Source organism: Zalophus californianus, chromosome 7 (genome assembly GCF_009762305.2).
Source record: "Zalophus californianus isolate mZalCal1 chromosome 7, mZalCal1.pri.v2, whole genome shotgun sequence".
Lineage (NCBI taxonomy): Eukaryota > Metazoa > Chordata > Mammalia > Carnivora > Otariidae > Zalophus > Zalophus californianus.
In genome coordinates, this window is record NC_045601.1 from 142,820,854 (window position 1) to 142,841,051 (window position 20,198).

At 41.5% G+C, this 20,198-nt stretch overlaps 3 protein-coding genes across 6 annotated transcripts in view; 1 reads left to right on the forward strand and 2 right to left on the reverse strand.

Moving 5' to 3' along the window:
* Positions 1-7,752, reverse strand: part of LOC118357185 (keratin-associated protein 10-9-like) — a 53,100-nt gene extending 45,348 nt beyond the window's left edge. Inside the window, exon 1 of the mRNA XM_035728516.1 lies at positions 7,245-7,752. Within this exon, the coding sequence (XP_035584409.1) occupies positions 7,245-7,359 (115 nt within the window). The 5' untranslated portion in view covers positions 7,360-7,752. The remainder of the gene's footprint in view (positions 1-7,244) is intronic.
* GMNN (geminin DNA replication inhibitor) lies at positions 163-8,929 on the forward strand. Of its 4 annotated transcripts, XM_035728513.1 has the most exons (8): positions 727-810; positions 1,304-1,394; positions 2,278-2,335; positions 5,289-5,366; positions 5,962-6,109; positions 6,731-6,813; positions 7,114-7,224; positions 8,515-8,929. In XM_035728513.1, exons 3-8 carry the CDS (start codon positions 2,285-2,287, stop codon positions 8,674-8,676), a joined length of 633 nt encoding a protein of 210 aa, XP_035584406.1. In that variant the 5' UTR covers positions 727-810; positions 1,304-1,394; positions 2,278-2,284; the 3' UTR covers positions 8,677-8,929. The 4 variants fall into 4 exon arrangements, with proteins under 4 accessions (XP_027457830.1, XP_027457829.1, XP_035584406.1 ...); XM_027602029.2 differs by lacking the exons at positions 727-810; positions 1,304-1,394 and adding an exon at positions 163-397; XM_027602028.2 differs by lacking the exon at positions 1,304-1,394 and having other exon boundaries at positions 681-810.
* Positions 8,930-16,930: 8,001 nt separating this feature from the next.
* On the reverse strand, positions 16,931-19,925 carry ARMH2 (armadillo like helical domain containing 2). The gene is made up of 2 exons (XM_027602025.2): positions 19,626-19,925; positions 16,931-17,430 (listed from the first exon to the last, which is right to left on the reverse strand). The coding sequence occupies exons 1-2, from the start codon at positions 19,888-19,890 to the stop codon at positions 17,003-17,005; spliced, it is 693 nt and encodes a 230-aa protein (XP_027457826.2). The 5' UTR covers positions 19,891-19,925; the 3' UTR covers positions 16,931-17,002.
* Between the last annotated feature and the right edge of the window lie 273 nt (positions 19,926-20,198).

A 20,198-nucleotide genomic window follows, 5' to 3' on the forward strand; every position in this document is an offset into this window, starting at 1 on the left:
CGCTGTGCGCGGTGCGGGGATATAGTCCTCCCTCTGAGAATTATCCCAGGAAAAGTTAAGGAATGGGAAAACAGACTTGCGTTACGGTAGATGTACACAAAAGGCCAGACTCCGGTGAATCCAAACGTGCTACGTCCACAGGGGAGCTGAGGATTTTGCAGAGTAATGATAAAGCAAAGCTACAGGTGCTGCGAAGGGGACCCCGCTCCTTGCGTTCCCGGAGCTAGCCAGTCCTGCGTGCGTGCCGGGCTCCTGGTGAGCGGCGGCAGGAGCAACCGACGGCCGAGTGCGGCCCGCGGAGCCCCCACCGAAGCGCGGCACAGTCGGGATGCACACAGCCAAATACAAGCGCCCGGAACACCATCGGGAGTCCGCGCAACCACGGCTTCGCCGACAGGTACGCCGGGCGCTCCCGATACGACAGTTTGTTCTGCCGGACTGCGTGTCTAGTGGGAGAGCTTGCCCCGCCCCCTGCCCTTGAAAAGGGCAGAGAGAAGAGGGCATTGCACTGAGGGGAGAATTCCGAGGCAAGGTCAGGGGGCTGCGACCTCCCCGCCGGCGGAAACCCCCGGACGTCCCCGCCCCAATCCGCGCGACTCCCACCGCGCAGGCGCAGGAAGGGGCGGGGCCGAAGGGGGCGGAGGCGGGAGGCGATTCGCGGGATCCGTCTGGCGTCACCTGGTCACGTGGCCGTCGCGGCAAGGCGCCGTAGTTCGCCAGCTTTCCCAGTGGCGGTGGGCCGTGTGCGAGGTGGTGCAGCCACAGCTCCCTGCGTCCGCTACGAGGACTGAGCGCGCCCGTCCGATAAGCGTGAGAGAGATGGGTTCGCGGGGGCCGCTCCCTTGACGGCTGCCGGGCCGCGGCCGGGGTCGGAGTGGACGTTGAGGGGAGCGCGGGGGAGGCAGGGCCCCGCGGACGAGGGGTTGCCCCATTGGCTGGGTCGGTTTTGGCGCGCTCTCCCGTCCGCGCTCCCGATTGGTTGGCGGGCGCGTCCCGGACGCGTGCGCCGCTGTGGGAGCCCCGGCGCGCCGCCCCGAGTCCCGCCGACCCCCGACCTGCGGTGCGAGCTCCGGCTGTGCACTCGGTGTTTTCTCGTCTCTTCAGTTCCATTTTTCTAAACAGTGTTCGAGACCCAAGTAAACGATTTGGGGATCCCGGGTTGCGACGTGCAGTTTGAGAAAACATTCCTCAGTTTAGTGGGTCCCCGTCAGCATTTGCTTAACATGAGATAGAGGTGAAAATAGGGTGCATCGCCCCGTTAGGGGTTTTTTGGTTTAAACTTTCTCGTCTGTGCTTGTGCTAGGGCACGGTGTAAATGTCTGAGCAGTTGGTGAGTCACAGTCGAAGTTTGAAAGCCGCTGCACCGAGTAAAGGCGTCATCTGCAGCAATCAAGGTGTTTGGCAGGCGCAGACCTGTCCAGGAGGTTCGGAGGTTGGGTTTGGAGCGAGTCTGGCCCAGTGGTCTGGTTAACCACGTTGCGTACTCCCTTTATCTTCTGCTCCCTCTTCCTTGCTTCTGATGGGTAAACATTCCCTACCAATGTGAATACATAATCTCATCAGATCGGATATTAAATCACTGCAGACCTATTGCTGGTTACCAGAGCCAATTTTATTATAGCTTAAAACTGCCTTTGAAACAGCAAAGTTAGAATGCTATTTATTTTTTAAGATTTTATTTATTCGTTTGAGAGGGAGAGAACCAGGGAGCAGCAGACAGAAGCAGAGGGAGAAGGAGACTCCCCCGCTGAGCAGGGAGCCCAACATAGGGCTGGGTCTCAGGACCCTGAGATCGTGACCCAAGCCAAAGGCAGCTGCCGAACTGATTTAGCCACCCAGGTGCCCCTAGAATGCTATTCTTTAGGACAGACTTGAGCATACCCACGTACCTGGTGACCATTTATTGTTTTGCTTTTCTTGGTGACTTTTTCTCAGATTTTTTTGAGTCCTCTGTTTAATCCAGGACACCACAGTGTTCTGTAAATTTGTTTAGAATACCTAATTTTCCTGTTGTAACAAGATGTTTCTAACCAGAATTATTGTTTGTGTGTACGTAATAGAGATAGTAAGAGTCAACTAGCTTCAGTCACTGTAGTCATTGATGGGGCTGAGTTTGGGTACAGTGAGAAAAGATCGTAGTTTCACTGTACTGTAGCAATGAGTTCTATGATTGTAAATACTTGTAAAAATTTTCAGCAACAACAAAATCTAAACACCTTCGGTTGCAAACCACTTTCTGTTTATGATATGAATTACTAGTTTTTTGTACTTCACCAGGTGTATAATGAATCCAAGTATGAAGCAGAAACAAGAAGGAATCAAAGAGAGTGTAAAGGTATGTGATAGAATCACTTTCATTTGTTGAAGAAAGCCTGTGGTTAGAAGCATTTTGACATAACTTAACTAAATTTAATCTGGCTGTCGTTTCTATAAACTTTGGAAGTGCCGAGCTTTTAGCCAGAAGACAAGTAACACTAGAGAACTTTAAAAAAATTAAGGTTGAACAGTTAAGTTTTATGATCCCATTACGTGGAATCTCTTTCCGTTTATTTAGGTCTTAATTTCTGTCAACAATGTTTTGGTAGTTTTCAGAGTATTGAGTTTTATACTCCTTTTGCTTAATTTTTTCTTAAGTATTTTTAATGCTACTGTAGATAGAATTGTTTCTTAAATTTTCTTTGTGTTCATTGCTACTATATGGAAAACAGTTGATTTTTGCATTTTGAATTTGATCTTAAATCCTGCAACCTTGCTGAACTTATTAGATCTAGTAGTTTTTTAGTAGATTCCTTAGGATTCTCTGTAAATAAGATTGTGGTTGCTTTCTTTCCACTCCTACATTTTATAAAATGATTTTATTAAAATCCTTTGTATCTTGAGAATTGGTGTCTTTGACTAGAGACACATTTTGCATTACAGTGCACATGTGTCCAGAGAAGATCATACTCATTACCATCGAACCTGCTTGTTTTGCTATACTTTTTGAATCCCAGTATGATGCCATCACTGGAAATCTTATCCCAAATATTTATTCGTATAACAATAAGAACAGATTTAATTTTGAATTTTTAACTTTGATTTGCTCTTAAGGTTCTAAATGAATTTACAACTTAACGAGGTTCTGCCACACAACTTAGAGGGTGAGGGTTCCCGGTAATGAGACCACATCTTCAGGAAAACTATCATTTTGCAGATTTAAATTAAATAGAGTAAATAAAAGCCTTCCATAAGTGATAGATGCTTTCTGATAGATGGCTTACCTTGCCTTAGTGTCCTTACATTATTTTTCTTAAATAATAACTGTGCATTGATAATTTGAGTCCATCCCTTTCCATTTAGGATGATGACATCTTCCCACTGAGCTTTGTGTGTGCGCTTAAACTTCTTATGAAAATCTTCAAATATTCAGAAATAGAGTCAATAATAATCTCAACTTCACAATTTTCATCAGTTATCAATGTATGGCTAATCTTGTTTCATCTACATTTTCATTCACTCCTTGAGCCATCTAATTATTTTGAGGCAGATCCCAGACAGTTTATATCATTTCAGCAGATCCTTATATCTAAAGAAAAATCTAATGTGTACTAGCTAGAGTACAACTATCTTGGATATAAAAGGACTGGGTTCTGTTTGGTTCTTGATTTAGCTTCCACAGCTCTGACGTTGGGTGAATTATTTAGCATCCTAGCCTCAGTTTACATCTCTGTAAAAGAAAGAGATTGGACTAAAACTAGATCTAGGAGAGTGAATTATAGGAGTTCATGGATTTCCTACCAGTTAGGCAAAACTCCATGTGAGTAGTGCTCTTGTGTGCATTTTTTTTTTTTTTTTGAAAGAAGGGTTCCCAGAATCCCAAATGGTTTTCTAAAAAGATTAAGACCTATTAATATCTAAGAACCTGAACCTCTTGGCTCTAAAGAGTCTGTTATTCCAATGCATGATCTGTATGAAGAAAATGATAACAGCCATATTCCATCTTGGGGGGTGGGTGCTTCAAGCTTACATGTACAAAAGTTAATCTTAAAAATGGCCGTTTTTTTGTGTGTGGCATTGATTTATCTGGCTTCTTTGGCCATTATTAGTAGCAAGCATTTAAATAAATTAACACCTCCTCTTCTTAAGGGTCCAGAGTTAGGTTTTCTTCTGTTTGTCTGGAGGCTGTTGACTAATCTATTATCTAAATTACATCTGAAATGTTGTTGTAATATTTGTTCTCAGAGTAGCTGGCATTTGTTCTTCAGTTCAATTGTGAGATAATAATCGGCAGTAGAAACTGTACCGTGGGAAAGGTGAGCTCTCGTCCTGTGAAGCACTGCATGGAAGCAGAAACTTTCCCACGCTGCTTCGGTGTCATGTTCTTGCTGCCCTTGTTTGGGTGTTCACCATTGTTTGCTATCCCATGGTGGCAGGATAACTAATGATTTTTTGCAAAAAGAGAGAGCGCTTTCAGATCAGGAAATATATGGGAAGCTATTTACGTGTTATAAGGAAGGCTGTGTTTTTACCAAAACAGTAGTGTGGGCAAATTCACAGTATTCTTGTGTGCCTCTGGCACTGACTTTGTGGCCATCTCCTAATGAATGGGCTTGAAGCAAAACTGCTTCTGCAGTCAGGTGAAGATTGGGGCAAGGGGAGGGGGCTCCTCTTAGATGTGTATTTGGTTCTGTATAAGGTATGTTCTTGAAAATTGTATTCCTTTGGGGAATACATATACATGTGTTAGGGGATAGTCACTATTTAAAGGAAGTCTGGGATGAATCTTTTTGAGTAGGGGAAGAAATATTTTGCAGTGTAAATAACCTTTTCCCCCAGTTTACCCCTTTTGAGGATTTCTACTATAAATGTTATGATGTCTGGTTTCTAGTTTCCGTGTGGCAGATGTTTTTAAGAGGGAATACAAATATTCCTGTTGTACTGCAGTTTCATCAAATATGGTCTGAAGTATTAAAGCTTAGAAATTTTGTTTATTTTTTAACTGGATATGATTAGTTAACAAGATGACTATAATACAGCATGTATTGAAATGGGAGGAGAAAAGCTACTTGTGTCAAGTTTGGGTAATGTGATCCATTAGGCTTTCTTTAAACTTTATTATAATTTTAGGGAAATAACAAGTTTGCTAGTTGAAAAAACCAATATGAGCAATAGCTCATATTTAATATTATATAGCAGACCAAATACTAGTATTCTTAGTGTTTCTGTTTTCCTAAATTATAGTAGGAGTACAAGAGTAATAACCCATATAGCAACTGAGTAACCAGATAATAAATTTCATTGACTTTTAGAATAGTCCTGTGCCAAGAAGAACTCTGAAGATGATTCAGCCTTCAGCAGCTGGATCACTTGTTGGAAGAGAAAATGAGGTATGTGTTATCAGGCTAGAATGGGGTACAAATGATACTAACTTTACATTAAAGGCCTTTCCAAGATTTCCTTGATCGGAGATGCCTAGATCATTGAAACTTGGAAATGATTCAAGAATAACAATTGTGTGTTTCTCACAGAAATGGTTTTTGTATTGATGGTTCAGTTGAGGAAGTTCAGAATTGGTATGAAGGCCTACAGTGGCACTGGGATGATGTAAAACATTATGGATTGGCCTTCAGGAATAACGTTTGCTGTGTTGGGAATAAAATGTCACAGCCATCCATTTACCCCTGTCTGTAAAGGGTTTGAAAATACTGCTTTTCTGTAGTACTCAGTTATTCAAACAAAAAAAAATAATTTCAGCTAAGCCTTAGACCTAAGCCTAATCTAGGATAGTTGCTGCAAATAAAATTCCTAAAAAATAACTACATTTTGGTAGAGTTTTAAATTTGTGTGATTCTTTTAAAAGATCCAAAGATTTCAAACAGACATATGAGTGCTCTGTTTTTAATACATACATGATAAAACCACCCAACTTTCTTGTTCATTAAATCAAAATAAATGAGATTGATGTATGTATTTTCATTATAGTTGGTTAAAGCCTTGTCCAAAAGGAAACATTGGAACGACCAGTTAACATCTAAGGCTTCCAGCTCTGGAGTTGTTTTTGTCCCAGAACATAGTGAAAATAAAAATTTTAGTGAAATTACTCAAGAAGCGTTTGATCTTATGATTGCAGGTATGAAAAAATGTATAACTTTTCTTAAATGTTTTAGTTACGATAAATTTAAATTATTAAAGCTAATTTAATATTTAAGTATTTAAATATTAAATAAAATAACAAATCACTTATGGTACTGTTATGGATCCTGCCCACAGCCTCTTAATCTGGAGACTCTATTAGATATTTTACTCAAATGTTTAGATAGTTGAAAATTTCTTGTGGTATATAGTGTGAACAGACTTTACTGTTTGGTAAGATCCAAATATGGATGAAATATTAAAGAAAAGGTTAGTGATTAATATGACAGCTCTGACATTAGATTGTCTTAAGTGTCACAAGACTTGGAAATTGTCTTTTCAAAAGAAAGTATCTAGAGAATGATTTTGAAGAAAGGAATTTGCATATAGCAGAAAATGAAGGGAGCCAGCAGCAACGTGGCTGAGCCAGAAGGAGCCTGTCGTTCGTCGTAGTTCTAATCGGAATGGCAGTGGAAATCAACAGAGGAAGCTGGTGATGTTCTATAAAGCATTGTGGGAATATTTTTTTTCTTGTAGAAAAATTACTGGGTTTTTACAGCAGCATATAATAGTATAATAATATTTTCAAGGTTTACATGAAAACGTTAATTTATTTTAGAAAATCCATCCTCTCAATATTGGAAAGAAGTGGCAGAAAAACGGAGGAAGGCGCTCTATGAAGCACTTAAGGAAAATGAGAAAGTATGTACTGACTATAATCTGTGGCAATCTTTAACGTTCCAGGATTACTTTCCTTCTGCTTGGTTGGAGTCATATAAAAGAGCTTTAATGTTGGTCTAAGACAAGCCTAATTAGAAAGGGAGCTCTGTTACCAGAATTGTCACACCAGAGGAGCTCATCGAGAGCCAAAGGTAGCACCGTTGTTAGGAACTTTGTGCAAATGTGTCATCGGTTAGTCTCAGTTACAGACTTGGAGGCATGGTAATTTGGTTTCTAGCATAGCAGATCTGTGGAATACTGAACTTTATTTATGTCCTATAGCTTCACAAAGAAATTGAACAAAAGGACAGTGAGATTGCCCGCCTGAAGAAGGAAAACAAAGAACTGGCAGAGGTAGCAGAGCACGTACAGTATATGGCAGAGGTGATAGAGGTAGGTATCTGCACACTCACCTGACTCAGAAGCTTCTGTTTTTCCATCATTTGAGGTAGCAGCGTCATCAGTAAGCGTGCGGGCTCTGGAATCAGATTTCCTGGGTGTGAGTCTTCGCTCCCTGTCCAGCACCATCACGTTTGTTGAGTCAAGCAGGTTATGTATGTTGTCAGGGCTTCATCGTCCTCATTTGTAAGATGGGATTAATACTGTGCACTTTGTAGGCTTGTTGTGAGAATAATGAGTTCTAACGATGAAAGTGGAGACAAGTCCCTGCCCATAAGAGCCCCAATGACTGTTAGATACTATTATTATCATGAAGCAAAAGAACATCTGTTTTCTTGTAGAAATATAAAAAGGAATTTACTTACATATGGAAAATTTTTCTTTCACAGTTGACAAGTTTTTTGACGGGTTTTGATATAACGAATGCCAGTGTGACATTACCCTCATTTATAAAACTGATAATTGGTACACTAAAGTTTGGTGGTCTTATCTCACGTTTTATTTGGAAGAAGCTAATGTGTTTCTGAGAATTAGCCTGGGGGTGGGGGGGTGGGGGGGCAGGGTACCTGGCTGGCTCAGTCGGTTAAGCATCCAACTCTCGGTTTCAGCTCAGGTCATGATACCGGGGTCTTGAGATCAAGCCTGGCATCAGGCTCCGAACTCAGCAAGGAGTCTGCTAGAGTTTCTCTCTCCTTCTCCCTCTGCCCCTCGCCCTGTGTGCTCCCTCCCTCCCTCCCTCCCTCTCGTAAATAAATCTTTAAAGAAAAAGAAGCATGATGACTGTTATTTTACAGTATTGGACTTAAAAAATAGGTCTTAAACTTACTCCTGTTTTCGAAAAGTCATCTTGCTGATAGGAAGAAAGTTTTTCAAATACTAGCTTTTCTTGTACTGAATTGCTTACATTTTAAAGCCGTGACAGACTTACTGTTGGAAGTACTGCAATAGCTCTCCCAGCTGTCATGAGTGTGTTGGTCCACCACAGACGGGAAATCCGAAAACCTGGTCCTTCACTCCAGGTAGCTTGAGAAGCACTGAATCGAGTGGTCTGTGAAGGCACGGGCTTTAAAAAGATGAGCAAATTGTTAGGCACTGTGACCTCGCCGAAGTGGGATCTAGCATGGTGGAGACCTTGATAGAACGCCTGACTGTCAGTGAATGTAATTGAGAGACTTCATGAAAAGGACCTCTCTAGAACATTGAGGGTCGGTGATACCAGCACACTGCTAGCGGACTTGGCCTGTACAGTGTTTACAGTAAATTGTTGGTTTATTCTTTCAAAAGAGACTGCATGAAGAACCTCTGGATAACTCTGAATCACCAAACAGTCAGGAATGTGACTTGGAAGAGGAAACCGGTGAGGACTCGGACGTGGAAGCCCCAGATGTTGGCACGTGTACTGAAGATGCTGTGTCTTCCTTGACAGATGCAAAACCGTGTGTGTGAAAGTCATGCTTATCTGACTTGAGAAATTTACTGCCAGAGTTTACTTCCACTAGAGTTCTTGGTAGCAGAGCAGACAACTGTGTACTGCAGAGTTGGAATCAGACCTCCTTGTTTGAATCCTGGGACCCCCGTTGTATTAAAATACAAATACTATGTATTTTTTAATCTATTGATGTTTTATGTAAATAGCCTTTTCTCAGTGGTCAAACATGACTTGTGTATGATAAATAAACTTCAGTCTCTTGTTGAGCAATGTGTGTATCTGGGAAGAATGAAGTATAACCAGGCTAGAGAAAGTGTGTCTGTTTCTATGGTTTTATATTGTTTTCTTTCTGTTGCTCTGCTATCTTGGAGGAAACAAGGAGAAAATGAATTTATCCTTTTTTTTTTTAAGTAAGCTCTACACCTAGCATGGGGCTCAAACTCACGACCCCAAGATCAAGAGTTGCTTGCTCTACTGACGGAGCCAGCCAGGAATCTTTTCTCTCAAGACTGAGGTGGTTGAGGTTTTTACTCCCAAGTCTGGTTGTACCTCAAGCTCATTGTAGGGACTGTTGATTTCCACATACTCTTACTTGGTACTTCTGATTGTGGAGTTTGAGAATCTAGTATTGGGCGCTCCCCACGTGGATCTGAGTAGCCAGGAAAAGGCCCAGTTGGCTGGTATAATCAGACTCTTGGAAGCTTAGAATGTTGGGTGATTGTTCCCCGAGGGGGGGGGGGTAAACATTCACTTAGATACAGGGAAAAAGCCAGGGGTTGTGAAATTTTCTGTTCACATATTTCACATATGTTATAGTACACAGTATGTATATTGAGGAATAAGAAAGGTGGATTAATTAGGGATTTCCCATATGTACTGTTTCGAATGAAGAACAGGAGAAAGGAAATTGTCTACAAAGTACATAGCTTTGGGATGGAATATGTTCTTTGAGAAGCATACCAAGTACTTTTTATATAGATTGGCAATAAAGAGCTTGTTGAGCTTTAAAGGATTCCTTTAGGCAAGGTGTATTTATCCTTACAGAACCTGAATATTCATATTGAGTTAGTCTACCTCAATTTTGAGGGTTAAAGCTTCTACTTCAGTGCCTGAACTAAATGCTTTGAAAATGGAAGTGATATTAATGTGCAGCAACATTGTCTAAAAAACTGGGATGTTGGAAATACCTTTGCTACCCAGCGTGATGGCCAGTGAGCCGCACATGGCTGTTGAGCACGTGAAATGTGGCTAGTGTGGATGCAGAACTGAACTTTGATTTATGTTCAAGTAGCTGCGTGAGGCTGCCATGTTCGTGCAGCTCTCTGTCTTAGGTATGGGCCACTAGCCTAAGATCAAATTAAGATGATACATTTTATGCTAAGTGTTTTTTACTACAGTAAAAAATAATTTAAAGAATATTACGGGTTAAGGGTAGAAGGCAGTCAGCCAAGAGGCTATTAGAATGAATGAGAGCTAAGCAGAAGAGGGTGACCTGGCAAATAGAAAGTATTTCTGGAAAATGCGAAAGATGGATTGCCAGGATTTGGTGGTGGGGAGCAAAAGGGAAAGGGAAATGAGGACTTTACAATGTAATGTAAAAGCTATCACTATTAATCTAGAAGAAAATAAAGGGAAAATTATAGTGACTTTGGTTGTGGCAAAGATTTCTCAAAAAGGACACAAAAAGTACAAAGTCTATAGTAAATTGAACTTCATAAAAATCAAAAACGTCTCTTTGAATGAAGAGAATGAAAAGATAAGCCATAGACTGAGAGAAACTATTTGGCAAAATCTCCCAACAAAAGCTTTGTATCTCTAAAGAACTCTTAAACTCAGTAAGTAGACAGCGTAGCTTTTAAAATAGGGAAGATTTGGACACTTGATCAAAGGGTGTATACAGCGAACCAGCACGTGACGAGATGTCTGCAGCCTCAGTCGTTAGGGAAACGCAAATCAAGCCTGCAGTGAGCTGCTGCTGACCTGTCAGAAGGCAGTTTGCAGAACAGAAATGTGGCCGTACTGTGGCGACATACTAAGGCCGTGAAGCCAGGGCATCTTCCCTGCACTGCTGGTGGCCAAGTTCAGTACTACAAATGCTGTGAAAATGGCCATTTATTAAAAGCTAAACTTAACATTCCTTAGGTTCCAGCCATTCCACTCCCAGGTGTGTTTACCTAACAGAAATGAAAGTATATGTCCACATGAAGACTAGTTGGCACATTCTCAGTTTTATCTGTAGTAGCCAAAATGTCCACCAGCAAAGGAAAGGATGAACAGATGGTGGGATATCCATACAGTGGAATACCACTCAGCAATTAACAGTTGGCATAAACAACATGGACAAATCTCAAATGATGTTGAGTGGAAGAAAGCAGGTAAGAGTACCTGCTGTTTGCTTCCATTTAGATAGAACTAGAATCTTGATAGAAAGCAAATCAGTTGCCTGAGGACGTTGGCGTGGTTTTGGGGATAGATTTTTAAATCTCCAGGACCTGGGAACTGTGACCCTAGATGATGGGGAATTTGGAAGAATTTACTTAAGATGATAAGTCTGATTTTTAATTAGGTATCAAATGTCAGAATACCTCAATGAAATGCCTTAAAGACAGGGTCAGCAGTCAGTCATGCTTGGCAAGTTAGCATAACTTATTTGAAGTTGACTTAAATTCAGGGGAGCTTCTGTAAGGATAACGGCAACAGATTAAGAATCAGCTGGAAAAATGTTACTTGTGAAGCCTGGATTAGACTGAACTTGTCAACATATTCTATAGGGTCAGTATTACATACTAAATTGGCCAGGATAGCCCACAAAAAGGTTTGGAGCAGGGGGAAACAAGAGCCCTGGTAATACAAATGGACAAATCCTAAATAAAATGGTAAATCTAATCCAGTTATATACTGAAAGAAAACATGATGACCACGTTGGGGTTTATCCCAGGGATGCGAGATTGTTTCAGTATTAGTACACACTTGAAGTTCTTCACATTGAAGGGGGAGAAAGCCCATAATCCTAATAAAATAGCATCGATAAAATGTAACAGCTAAGCCAGGGAAAGAAATTTTAACTTGATAAAAAGCTATCTTCCTACGCCTAACAAACAGGGTGAATGATTAATGCTGACGCTTTAGAAACAATTGTAAGGTCACGGACTAGAGAAGAATGGGCCACAATTACTACTAGTTATTTTTGAGGTCTCCGCCTGGTGCGATCAAATCAAAGAAAGCTAAGTATGGAAAGGAAAAAGAACTCATTTACATAAGAAAGTCCCAAGAGCGACTAGAAACAAATTAAGTGGCCAGATTTTAAAATCACCTTAAATTAATTGCTTTTCTCTATAGGAGCACAGACAAGTTTAAAAACGGTGTGGGGGTTGGTGAGAGGATCTGTGATGAGAAGTAGATGTTACTAAGATGTGGCAAAAATATTCTTAAAAACTTCTGGGACATGTTAGGTCTCTTCCTGCCTTCCTCAGAGTTCTTCGTAAAAAATAGAAACTAACTCTTGTCTACTGTGAACAAAAATGGAATTCACTGGAAGAATAGAATGGTCCTAAAGAAGCAGAAACCAGCACGGGGCACCCTCTAACTGGTGCTCATCGGCATTGTCTTCGTGCTGATTTTTCTCCCCTTTCCTGACATGGCGAGGTTGGCATGGCCTGGCTTATGTCGCTGCTCCTTGGGACGGCAAGAGAGCTTGGTTGACAGTCTCTTAAGACGACACCGTGGGCCAGCTACCCCCTCGAAATTGCAGTGTCTCAGAAGAAAGAATTGATTTCTAGTTAAGCAGAACACAGCACAGGTCCACTACCCAGCCTTGGGCCCTTGCAACTTTGCTCTGTTTAGACAACTCCCCTGCTCACCCTCTCACCTTCAAGAAACCTCAGCTGAATTTTAGGTTCTAGCTCATTAGGTTTAGGTCAAGAAGGATAGGCGTTGGCATATTTGAGCTCCTGGGGCCTCTGGGTGGGATAACTCTGAGGTGTGTGTGTTGTATTTTTACCAGAGCAGTCCCGCAGCAGGATCACAAGTACCGTCTACCTACAGTGTAACGTTCTTGACCACACACCTCCTCGCTTTCTTCCCTTCCCTGTTGCTCATTCCTTAGATCATCTTCCAAATACAGTCCTTGCACTCAAATTCTTGACTCAAGTCTGCTTCTAGGAGAACTCAAATGTTGGGGAAGGATGAAGTTATAAGGGGTAACAAAGGAAAATAACTAATTATTAGAACTTTGGCGAACCAGTTTTAAATTCAAAGCTTAGCATAATGCCCCAACGCCCAAGTCTAAGCCTTATGTTTTACCACCTTCAACTTCTAGGTGTGCCAGAGACCAAAAAAGAACTTGAATACAGCAATATAGCCAGGCTGCCTTTCAAGCTACACCTCTGTAGATAAAATGTTAACCCAGAGTTCTCTAAGCATTGTCAGAAGAGGGGCCTTAGCAATTTCTGGTTAAGCAGGAGAGTCAAACACAGCCGTTTATCTCCTGTGTTTCCCTAGATCCCATTAAAAATAATAGTAACCTACAATAAAAAACTAATGATGTATGGTGATTAACATAACATAATAAAAAAAGAATCCATATTCCTACTAAAACATAAAATAATAGTAAACTACAAAAGACATAATCTCACCCTGATGAAGACAGTTAATAGTCAAGAAAAGATGGAAAGTGACAAAGCAGGGCCCAGAAGGAAACTTAAAAACAAATGAAAATATAAATATTGCTAAGAAATCCATTTCTAGAAATCTGTTCCACAGATGTACTCACATGTGTGAAATGATCTATATTTAAAGTTCTTACAACTTTAATCTATCAAAAGATGGAATAATCTAAATGTCCATGCTTAAAATTACATAAATTATATAGTTCAGTCATACAGTGGAATACTCTGAAGCAGTAGAAAAGAAGAAACTCTTTAAGATATAAAAACCAAGACCAAGGTAAAGTATTGGTATGTACAACAGCATTTTTCACAGAAGTAGAACAAATACTCCTCTAAAATTTGTATGGCACCACAAAAGACCCTGTATAGCCGAAACAATCTTGAGAGAGAAGAACCAAGGTAGAAGTATCACAATCCCAGATTACAAGATCTACGACAAAGCTGTAGTAATCCAAACAATATGGTACCGGCACAAAAATAGACACACAGATCAGTAGAACAGAATAGAGAGCCCGGAAATAAACCTACACTTGTGTGGTCAATCTATGCCAAAGGATGCAGAAACATACAATGGGGAAAAGAGAATCTTCTATAAATGGTGTTGGCGTTACTAGACAGCTACATGCAAGAGAATGAAACCAGACCACTTTCTTAACACCATACACAAAAATAAAATGGATTTAAGACTTAAATGTGAGACTCGAAATCATAAAACTTATAGAAGAAAACATAGCCGGTAAGTTCTTTGACATCAACCATAAAAACACTTCTAGGTATGTCTCCAGAGGCAAAGGAAACAAAAGCAAAATTATAATATTGGGACTACACCAAAATAAAAAGCTGCTGCCCGGCCAAGGAAACCATTAACAAAACAAACAGGCAACCTACTGAATGGGAGAAGATACTTGCAAAATGATACATCCAATAAAGGGTTAATATTTAAAGTAGGTGAAGAACTTACACAACTCAACACCAAAAAACCAAATAATCCAATTGAAAATGGGCAGAGGACCTAAATAGGCATTTCTCCAAAGAAGACATACAAATGGCCAACAGACACATAAAAAAATGCTCAACATTGCTAATCAGAGAAATGCAAATTAAAACCACAAAGAGATGTCACTCTGTCAGAATGGCTAAAATAAACACAAGAAATAACAAGTGTTGGTGAGGATGTGGAGAAAAGACACTGTGGAAAACAGTATGGAGGCTGCTCAAAAAGTTTAAAATGATCCAGTAAATTCCACTACTGGATATTTATCCAAAGAAAATGATAACATTAACTTGAAAAGGTATATGCACTCCTGTGTTTATTGCAGCATTATATACGGTAGCCAGGATATGGGAGCTGACAGTTACACAGTGTGAGACTGGAGGGTGGTTGAACAGCTATGGAGAATGGGAATCAATTAGTGAAACTAAAGCCACAAAACAAAGGAACAAGACTCCGGGGAAAACAGAGTTGTATGAAGAAGAAAATCATACTACGCGGTACGACTTAGCCGTGAAAAATATTGAAGTATTCCTATTTGTTGTAATTAACAAGTTACATAGCTAATTAACAGTGATAGAGATAATGCATCCTTCTTTTAATATTTTATTTATTTGTTTGAGAGAGCGGCAGGCAGAGGGAGAAGCAGGCTCCCCGCGGAACAGGGAGCCCGATGATGCGGAACTCGATCCCAGGACCCTGGGATCATGACCTGAGCCGAAGGCAGACGCTTAACAACAGCCACCCAGGTGTCCCAGATCTTCCAATGATGGCATGATTATTCCTGAGAGAGGAAGAGGAGGGCATGTGGACACAGGCAAGGGGCAGGGTTACAACCCTAAGTCTTATCTGTCATCTTAAGAAGTAAAAGGAAAAATACCTAAAATTGAAAAAAATATGAGCAATGTATAAAGGGCGCCTGGGTGGCTCAGTGGGTGAAGTGTCTGCCTTCAGCTCAGGTCATGGTCCCAGGGTCCTGGGATCGAGCCCCACATCGGGCTCCCTGCTCAGCGGGGAGTCTGCTTCTCCCTCTCCCTCTGCCTCTCCCTCTGCTTGTGCTCTCTCTTTCTAATAAATAAATAAAATCTTAAAAAAAAAAGAATTAGCAATGTATGTGAACTATTTACAGCTATGGAGGTAAGTAAATACCAGAAGAAATAGCCAAAAGAATTCCAACGGTTACCTCTGGGAGTGTGAATCAGGAGGGAGTTTGGGGATTGCTATTTTTGTCAGAGGCCTTGCGTTATTTGACTTTTTAAATCATGTTCGTGTATTACTTTGAAATACAATAAAATTTAATTTAAAAAGCATTTAAAACCACAGGCAGGCAGCTCCGTCACACACACCTTCGAGTCCAGGTGCTTGTGGGACCCAAGTTGTGTTTTAAGTATTTATTTTTAAAAAAAATCATGTCTCCATTTGTACTTAAGCACTATTCTCTTTTGCACAGCCAAATATTTACAATTATGTTTCATGTCGGGCGTTCTGCTGCAAAACCATAAAAAAGGGACACGGAAAAAAAAGCATTTAAAAAAAGTAATTTCTGCCCACGACCCCGTCTCTCAATGGGACTTCCGATTTCCAACCCTTAATCTACCCCCTTAAATGGGATTCTAGTTGGAGAAACTCTGTATTCACAAAAGCCACCATGGGTGAGAACATACAGTTGCCCAGCGGAACACAGCTTTGCCTGGTTGAAGGTCTGAGAACACCTCCCCCACCCCCCGCCCCCGAGATGCCCGTGAGTCCACATGGTGTGATCCGTGTCCCTCTCAGCATTCCTGTAATAAATACAAGCGAGGATCACAGAACGACACCACCTGTTTAATAAAGGCGGAAGCGTCAGGCTGGAGCACAGCTTGGTCAAAGACCATTTGTGACAAGTGAAAGTACATAGTTCAACCTACGATGGCCGCAACGTCAGCATAAGGCGACTGTTAGTGTAGCTGGAGAAACAGGTGCACATCTCTTAGGCACTTGCGGTAAATACTACCCTTTGCAATAAAGCTTTTCATGACACTGGGGAACACAGAAGTCAAGTGCAGGTTTTCTGCACCTATCCCCTAACGATCCAATAGGGAGGGTGCACATCTTGGTAGGAAAACCCAAGAGCCTACCTTCAGGCTGTTTAGGTGTCGGAGCAGACGGCACCCTACCTCCATCCAGAGCTCCCTCAGGGGAGTTGAGGGCTGCTTTTCTGGAGTGTTCATTACCCCGAATTTCCTGCTGGCCCGACATAGAACAAAATCATGTTCTGGTGGCCAGAAGACCCTCTCGGCTAAAGGCGTGGCAGCTGGAGGGCCAGCACTGAAATTATCAGGGCTGAAAGGATACAGGTGGGGTAATAGTGCTCTCTACAAGGGGTGGCTGGGGGTTGGGCTGGGTGCTTTGGCTTTATGTCATCTAATAACCCCCAAAACATACCATTGCTCCTAATAGTTATATACATAACTCATCTTTCAATGAATCCCCATATCATGAACTTAATTTTTCTGAGGTCATTTTAAAGAGTGGCACTTTTCATACGTTTGCTTATTTCAGTGACCGTTGAAGATTTATATAGAATTTCTTAACTACCTAAAAGAAAACCGAAGAAGACTATATCGACTTTTTATTATTTATTCCGGTTTTCCAGGCTAATGCAGAGGTATAGACAGCTGTGTCAAGTGGCTGCATTCGGAGAAATTAATTCCTGTGAAAACCAATTAGGACATACAGCACCTCTGCAAAATTCTCAGGCCATCCAGACCAATTCTCAGTCGCCAATATTTGCAAGTGATATTTCAGAATTCTGTGGTTTTTAAGCTCCTTTATGCAAGACAAGTTATTGCACGTCATGACAGAGAGAACATAGCAAGTCCAGAATTTAACAAGGAGGCTGTTGTTTATTTCACTTTTGGTCGTAGAGTTGAGTTTGTCCTCAAAAACCTCGACGAGGATAGGAATAAACTTCAGATGTTTGGCCCTCTTCTGGCTGACGGGGTTTAAGTAACACCAACACGCTATACTCTGGAGCAACAAGATCTTTACCTTTGGTGCCATGTCATGATCTTTCAACAAGTGAGCTACTTCTTTCATGTACTCATCTGCAAATTTCCCAGCAGTTGGTCCTCCTGGAAAACAAGTATTTGCATTTCAGAAGTATTGCTAGCAACATTTGAGTGGTGATGCCTCCATATTCTTTCTGCTGTATACTGACATGTTGACTCCGGCATTTCCCCTAGGCAAAGCCCTGGAAATTCCCTGCCTGCGTAAGCCTCCTCCCTCGTTCCTTTATTCAAGCACTGGCCGTCAGTATCCCAAGGTGAACAAAACCGGCGGTGCTCCCTCATGGTCTTATTCCGGATTCTCGGTCTTCAGTCCTTGAAAAATACCAAGAGTATTAGAGCAAACAAAAAGAAAACCAAAACGCTGCCTTGCAAAGCCAGCAGGGTCTAACTGATGAGAGAGAGGCATTTCATGAGTTGTCCATTGCTATCCCATTCTCTCTGATTTCTCATCTCTCAGCCCAGCTCTTGCGGATCGGGGAGCAACATGACCTTACAAGATTTTTCTTGCTTTGGTTACGGACCCAACCTGGTCCTAGACTCTACTTTCATCATATACCTGAACCCCAGATTCCCCTTGTGCAAATCTCAAACCCCAAGGAAGTAACCAAGAAAACATGGGATGAGGACTATTTGAGACGGGGAGAAGTAGGTGGCATGGTTGGCCAGATTCTGGCCACTGGAGCTGTGAACCGGCTTGCATTTCTCTTACTGGCACTCCCACAGTCCCACAGGCCCAAGGCTAGTCTAGCCAATGATAAAGCTTTTGCTGAAGGCTGGGCGTAAGCCCTTCCCTGCTTCCCACCGGTATAGCTAAGGCTACATAACATCAAGTTAAGGAATTCTGACCTTCTTATAAATAGCTAGCTCTTCTCCCAAATGGCTAGACAGGCGACTGGCCTTCTCAAGCAGTGGGCTCCTTTTCCCCTTCCTTCAAACAGGAGTCTCCGGTCTTCTAGCTCTATGCCAGTGGTTCTCACCCATTCTGGCCCCTAGGACCCCTTGGTCCTTGAAAACGGTAAATGTTTTCTCTCATGGACACCATTTGAAAAATGTAGTCTCTCAAACTCCCATCTAGGTAACTCATTTTACCTTTAAAAAAGAGGTCAGTCTCTCTCTGATAATTAGAGCTACCACCAGAGCTTCTAATCAAGAGACATGTTGTTGAGATGAATGGATAAAGAATGGAATATTATGTAGCCATCAAAAAATGAAATCTTGCCATTTGCAATGACGTGGATCGAACTACAGGGTATTATGCTAAGCGAAATAAGTCAATCAGAGAAAGACAATTATCAGATGATCTCACTGATATGTGGAATCTGAGAAACAAGGCAGATGATCATAGGGGAAGGGAGGGGAAAAATCAAACAAGAACCCAGAGAGGGAGACAATCCATAAAAAACTCTTAATCTCAGGAAACAAACTGAAGGTGGCTGGAGTGGTGGGGGGTGGGAGGGATGGGGTGGCTGGGTGATAGTCACTGGGGAGGGTATGTGCTATGGTAAGCGCTGTGAATTGTGTAAGAACGATGAATCACAGACCTGTACCCCTGAAACAAATAATGCATTATATGTTAATAATAAAAAATAAATAAAATTTTTTTTAAAAGATGTGTTGTTGAAGATTATCTATAAAATTTCATTGTCTATCCTGAAATTTATTAGGAAAAAAAATGTGGGAGTGAGTTTAAACCTGACAATCACTAAAGCAGTGTGTGTTTAAGCAGTTTACCACTTAACTTTCTGGCCAAATGTACATTAACAGTTGCTTTTCACTGGTGTACTGTCTCTCCTGGTAGGTGTTTTAATAGCATTAAGCTCTTAATGATTTTTCTAAGGTAGTTTCCGTGTGATGTATTTTTACAAGATAAAAAATAAAATCCCAAGCGCTTTTACTGTGTTGAAATCATATTACTCGGTGGGAGTTACATCAACTCAGTATAGATTCTTTGATTTTTTTTTAACATAATAATGAGAACTTCATTAGGCAATTTCAGTATGTGTGTTTTTAACTAATAAAAGTGGGAAAATTCTTCGTCATTTACTTGATGGACGCACTCTTTCAAAACATGAGATCCTTGAGGAGAAAATGATTGGCAAATGTCTCTGTTCCTACAAAGACAAAGAACTAAAACTTTAGGCAAAGGAAAAGTCCCGGGCATCTAAGACCAGACCTCTGAAAAGTCACTAACTTACAGTGTTATAACAAGCAAAGAGATTTCGGAGGAGCTCTGTTAGGCCAGCTGGCTCAGTCCGTACCTGTGAAGGCCAGCAGTCCAATTTGGTACGCAGCTTGAGCCCTCTTCTCAACAGCTAAAGATTCATCCTTCAATAAATGGCCAAGCACCACGATTTTTTCTTTGTGAAAAATACTCTCAGCTGAAGGGACATCTTCTTCCTCCTCCTTCACGAAAAAGTGCTTGACAGTGACATTCCAGAACTTCTGCACGCGCCGATACAGCCCCACAAAATAGTGGTAAATCCACGTCCAACACCGCACATAATAAACACGGGTCTTAGCCATCGCGTGGAAAGAGCCAGTGGTGGTTCAGCAGCCGAAGTTCATAGTCAAGAACTCTGGAATGCATCACCTAGCAACCCTGGAGAACAGAATACACCAGTCAGGGGGAAGAAGGGATGCCTTGATTCTTCAGGCCGGCATCAAAGGCCGTCTGCGATTTCAGCTACACCAAGTGTCCTTTTACTTCTCTGGGTGCGTAGCATCTCAACTTGGACCAAACCGGTTCCCCCTCACGCACACGAGGCGCATTCCTGCCTTCACACTTTTTTTTTTTTAAGATATTTTTTATTTATTTATTTGACAGAGAGGCA